Source organism: Lactuca serriola, chromosome 2 (assembly GCF_051521515.1).
Source record: "Lactuca serriola cultivar US96UC23 chromosome 2, Lser_US96UC23_V15, whole genome shotgun sequence".
Lineage (NCBI taxonomy): Eukaryota > Viridiplantae > Streptophyta > Magnoliopsida > Asterales > Asteraceae > Lactuca > Lactuca serriola.
This window is the reverse complement of record NC_136409.1, coordinates 192,484,758-192,489,378: the sequence shown is the minus strand read 5'-3', so window position 1 is coordinate 192,489,378 and position 4,621 is coordinate 192,484,758. Positions and strand designations below refer to the sequence as shown.

At 35.3% G+C, this 4,621-nt stretch overlaps 1 protein-coding gene and 1 non-coding gene across 2 annotated transcripts; both read right to left on the bottom strand.

Moving 5' to 3' along the window:
• Positions 1-414: 414 nt before the first annotated feature.
• On the bottom strand, positions 415-487 carry TRNAF-GAA (transfer RNA phenylalanine (anticodon GAA)). The gene has a single exon. It is a non-coding gene; the product is annotated as a tRNA-Phe (tRNA).
• A 1,047-nt stretch (positions 488-1,534) lies between these two features.
• LOC145087898 (serine carboxypeptidase-like) lies at positions 1,535-4,310 on the bottom strand. The gene is made up of 7 exons (XM_079026001.1): positions 3,922-4,310; positions 3,169-3,337; positions 2,974-3,093; positions 2,596-2,890; positions 2,421-2,509; positions 2,071-2,332; positions 1,535-1,982 (listed from the first exon to the last, which is right to left on the bottom strand). Exons 1-7 carry the CDS (start codon positions 4,236-4,238, stop codon positions 1,729-1,731), a joined length of 1,506 nt encoding a protein of 501 aa, XP_078882127.1. The 5' UTR covers positions 4,239-4,310; the 3' UTR covers positions 1,535-1,728.
• Between the last annotated feature and the right edge of the window lie 311 nt (positions 4,311-4,621).

The following is a 4,621-nucleotide window of genomic DNA, read 5'->3' as shown; positions in this document are numbered from 1 at the left end:
AGGAAATACCCGTTCTACCCGAAACCCGAAAATTTTACTCGTTCGACACCCCAACCGTAGGGGTATAGTACACCACCCCAACCTCAAAAATCCCCACATGACGAGGGTGGTCACTTGAGAAAACCAATGTATATCTCTCCTTGTTCAAGCCCTTGCTTCAATTCAAATGGATCCATGTTTAAATCTAAAGTGGATCCATATGTGAAAATTCTGAAAAGAAGTTATAGGTTGAAGGTTTAAAGCATCTAAGATGAATCCATGACATATTTCTATTTATTTATGTAATATGTTGTAAAGAGAATGAGAGAAAAAAAAATAACAGTAGAGATGCAGGGAAAAAATAAGAAGTATGTTAAATATACCTTATGGTCTAAACTGTGTCAAGTAACTAAAACGAAAACACGAAAATTAAAATGCGGTGAAGGTGGATCGAACACCTGACCTTCAGATCTTCAGTCTGACGCTCTCCCAACTGAGCTATCCCCGCTTGATGTTTATATGTAATACTTATTTTATAAATCTGTTAGTTAGTTTTGTTGCTGATAAATCATCTATCTTACCCATGTGCTCACCATAGTTTGTTGTTCCCCGGCCATCAGCAATCGCCATGGAAGAGGACAAACGGAATACCACCATATACACAGCCGTCACCATTGATCACACCGCCTTGTATTACACAATGTGCTCTTTCTTTGAAAGAACCCTCCCGGAAACCAACACCGCGGCGCCATCTATAATGAGTTCACTGCAATTTCACTCAAGTGCTGATCCTCACCTCAATGTGGCTCTACTTCTAAACCTTCTTAACGGCAATTTCGTATTCTCAATTCATGTCGTTAACGACGGAGACGAAGTTGTTTGTGGTGCTCGTGCTTGACAGCGCTGCTAGGGTTCTATTTTGTTGCTCTGCTCCACATATCTTTGATTTCATCAAGCTTCTTCCTTTTTCCGGTTAGTATCAATCGTAAGAAGAAAATTGCTAATTACCCATACGAAAAAGACGATCAGAACTTTTATTTCATCATTTTAAAAGTTGCTGAACTAAGGTTTAGAAATAAGTAATCCAACAAAGGAAAATTGTTATAAATGGTCCACATTTTTGTTTGTTAACAATCATTCTTTTTTCAGACAAGAGAAATTGACATATAACGAATGTTGAATTGAGTAGAGCTATACAGGAAATCTTGGATATGCTCATCTAGAAAAGCTAAAATCTTTTGTCTTGTATCTATGTTTTTTTTCTTTTTTTTCCTCTTTGAAGATTGCTTCCAAAAAGCGCGATTTTTCTTTGAAGTTATGTTTTCATATCTCATTGCTTACCCTGCAAACTTTTGCATTTGAAGCAAAACATTTGTCAATTGAATGGTTGTTGAAAACCTGTTTGCTCCATTTGGAATTCAAGCAATGTATTCTCTAGATTCAAAATCGACCAATTTTTTTTTTTCGTTTTGTAACTCCAATGTTTTTCTATTTAATAAACTTGACTTTCAAAAGTTAAGCTTGTACTTATTTACATAATCTTACCAGAATTCAATTAACAAACAAAAGCATATCATTTATGTCAACAAATTTCTTCTTACTTCTTTCATATAACATTCCCAATAAATATTGCTGTCTAATTACAAGTAAAGTTTCCACCTTTTTCCTCCTTTTAAGAAAATATGCACACAAACAGCAAATACTTTCAACAGTTACATGTATATTTGTAACAAAATTAAACTTTTTTTTTTACAGTCGTGCAACCTTACCCTTCCTTAAAGGGTTGAGTTTCTCTGTCATCCAAGATTCCAACATTTGTAATGAAGCCCTAGGTTGATCCATAGGAACCATATGTCCAGCATTATGAACCTTAATAAAAGTAAGAGGTCCATGATTCTTTATAATCCCAGCTTCTTTTCCATCAACTAAAAATGAAGTATTCAAAGCTGCAACAAAATCCTTCTGTCCAGACCATGACATGGCATGAACCCATCTCGAGTTCCCTGAAAATCATTCATGCTAGTCAATGACTCATTGACTCAATTCAATAAAATCGGATAATTAATAGTCAACATCTTGAAGTCAACTTACCAAGCCAATTGCAAATAAGATCATATTCTCCAGCATATACAAGCAATTTCACATTCTCTTCTAGAAGTTCTGGAATCCCAACTTCAAGATTTCTCATCCAGTCATTCATCATTGCCTCATACACTCCATCACTACATGAAACATAATCTATATTTTTTGGTATCCCTAATGCTGTTTTAACCGATGATTGTCCTAGAAAAGTTTCCACTCTTGAGAAGTCATAGCACAAGTTACCCTCACATTTCTTTCTTATATCATAATACTGCAATTAGAAAAAATAAAAAAATCATTATAGAATAGAATAATCGATTTTCTACGTTTGGTGAGATTTTGATTCTCTTAGTTCTTACATTTATGTTGTTTGTTATCGAAAGTATATCCTCAAAAATTTGTTGGCAAACATATAAGGCCGATTGGCATGTATCTGTTCCCGTTGTGCCTGAAATAAACACAATAACATGCGTACATAATTACAATTATAGAGCCTAAATGAACAAAATTCAAGAAACGAAGGGGATTAATTACCACATCGTTTGGTTGCTTGTTCACAATTTGGGATTCGTTGGCTTATTTGGTTATAATCTGATTCCGAAATTAAATGATTGGCTAAAGCGTAATCCGTATATGCTTGATACTGGATTCCCGGATCAGTTAACCCATTTCCAATTGCGAATCCCTTCAAGTTTATATGAATTCCTTCTTTGTTCTTGTTTCCTTGGTTTATTCTTGAAGCGAAAGATGGAATGTAATGTCCTGCGTATGATTCTCCCGTGATGTAGAAGTCATTATTGACATAATCGGGATGAGCCATGAAGAACGCCTGTCAAATGTCAATTGTCATTACAGAGTTAGATTCAACAACGGAATTGCTGATTCCGGTGTTGCCAGGAATAAACAACAGACCTGTAAGAAGTTGTAGAGGTCATTGCTAACACCAGTTTCGTCATGGCGAGTGTCTTCACCACTGGAACTATAACTAAAACCAGTTCCAGTAGGTTGGTCAACATATAACATGTTTGAAACCTGAGTCAAAGTCAAACAAACTAGATGAGTTAGTTGTACAGTACAATTCCTTAAAGCAGTAAAACAGAAAGTTACCTTATCCCAGCCATAATCATTCCAGACAAGAGACATGTTGTTGGTAATTTTAAAAGGACCATTTTCGTAAAACAGAGCAAGTTCACTGCTGCACCCTGGTCCTCCTGTCAGCCATATGACCACAGGGTCAGCTTTGGCTTTTCTTGATTCAAAGAAAAAGTAGAACATCCTGCAAACATTATCATTAACAATTTTAGTCCCTCTGCAAAACCCATCAATTTCTTGATTTAATTTTGTGGGTCCTGTTCTTTGTAGAAGAAAAATGGGCCAAATGAATGGATCTTGATCTCCAATCAAAAACGGGAAATCCCTCAATTCTTTTTGTATGTAAGGTCCTTGATTTCCAAAACATATGGGCAATAATTGATTGTCCTAAAAGTAGAGAATAAGACAGTAGTGCCCTTGTTTGGGTATCATTAGAATGTGCTTTTGGACATTTTGACACAACCCACATGTCCTTCAAAGATTCCTTACTTTAAAGTCTCTACCAATAGAATAAAAAGACTGTCACCTCTGCACCGAATACCTAAAGAATCCAAAATTTCCTAACCATAAAGATTTTTTTCCATGGGTAGGTAAATTCCCCGATTAAAAAATCAAAACCCATGAAGAAAAATGATAGCTTGGAATTCTTTTCATAAGAAACGACGACTTACAAGGAAAAAAGAAACCCGCATCTTTTGCATTGAATAAGATGGGAATTTTTCTTACATTGAACAGAAAGATTAAAAAAAAAATGTTAACATATGATACCTTGCATCTACTGTATGTTGAAGATGATAATATCCTGCGTGGTGAGCCAGGTCATTAACAGTTGCACCAGGTTCACCATGAACAGGGAACTTCAATCGTTTCTCAAAAATCTTGGATTCAGAAACTTTAAAATTGTCATCAAAAGAGGTGTGTGTGTTAAAGAAGTTGACTTCAGGATTCGGGTGCAAATTGAGGTCTCTGATCAGTTGGTGGCCGGTTTTTCTCAGAGGTAAAGATGGGTTGGTGGTTAAAGATGATGAAGAATTGAAGAGAAGGAAAGAGAGGAAGAGAGAGAGAATTGAAAGAGGAGAAGCCATTGTTTTTGTGTGTGAAGATGAATGAAAGGAGGTTGGTTTTGGTGTGAGCTTTGTGTTGGGGGTATATATAGTGTTTGATTTTTTGTATTATTTGGAAATCTATTTTCTCACACGTTACACATTAACTGTGTGTTATAAAGAATGGATAGTGAAGGATATATTAAATGGAAATGTATCTTTGTTATCATATTGCATGCAATGCATCATGTTGTTTCCTCCTTTGTTCTCTCACGATCTTAGAAATTTGTATTTTGTATTCATTTGAGTTTTGACTCTTTTCTTTAATCTTTTTGACCAATTAAAAACTTAACTTTTGACTTTCATATGAATAAATAGTCACATGGGTCGGATAGTTTCTGGATCCACTATATATGCTATCATTT

Bases quoted from the DNA above. Each gene is read 5' to 3' on its own strand.
- LOC145087898 (XM_079026001.1), bottom strand. From the start codon at position 4,238: ATGGCTTCTCCTCTTTCAATTCTCTCTCTCTTCCTCTCTTTCCTTCTC. The intron at 2,510-2,595 runs GTAATTAATCCC...TGTTTATTTCAG, and splicing joins ACAAGCAACCAAACGATGTG to GCACAACGGGAACAGATACA. The intron at 2,333-2,420 runs GTAAGAACTAAG...TTCTAATTGCAG, and splicing joins CGATAACAAACAACATAAAT to TATTATGATATAAGAAAGAA.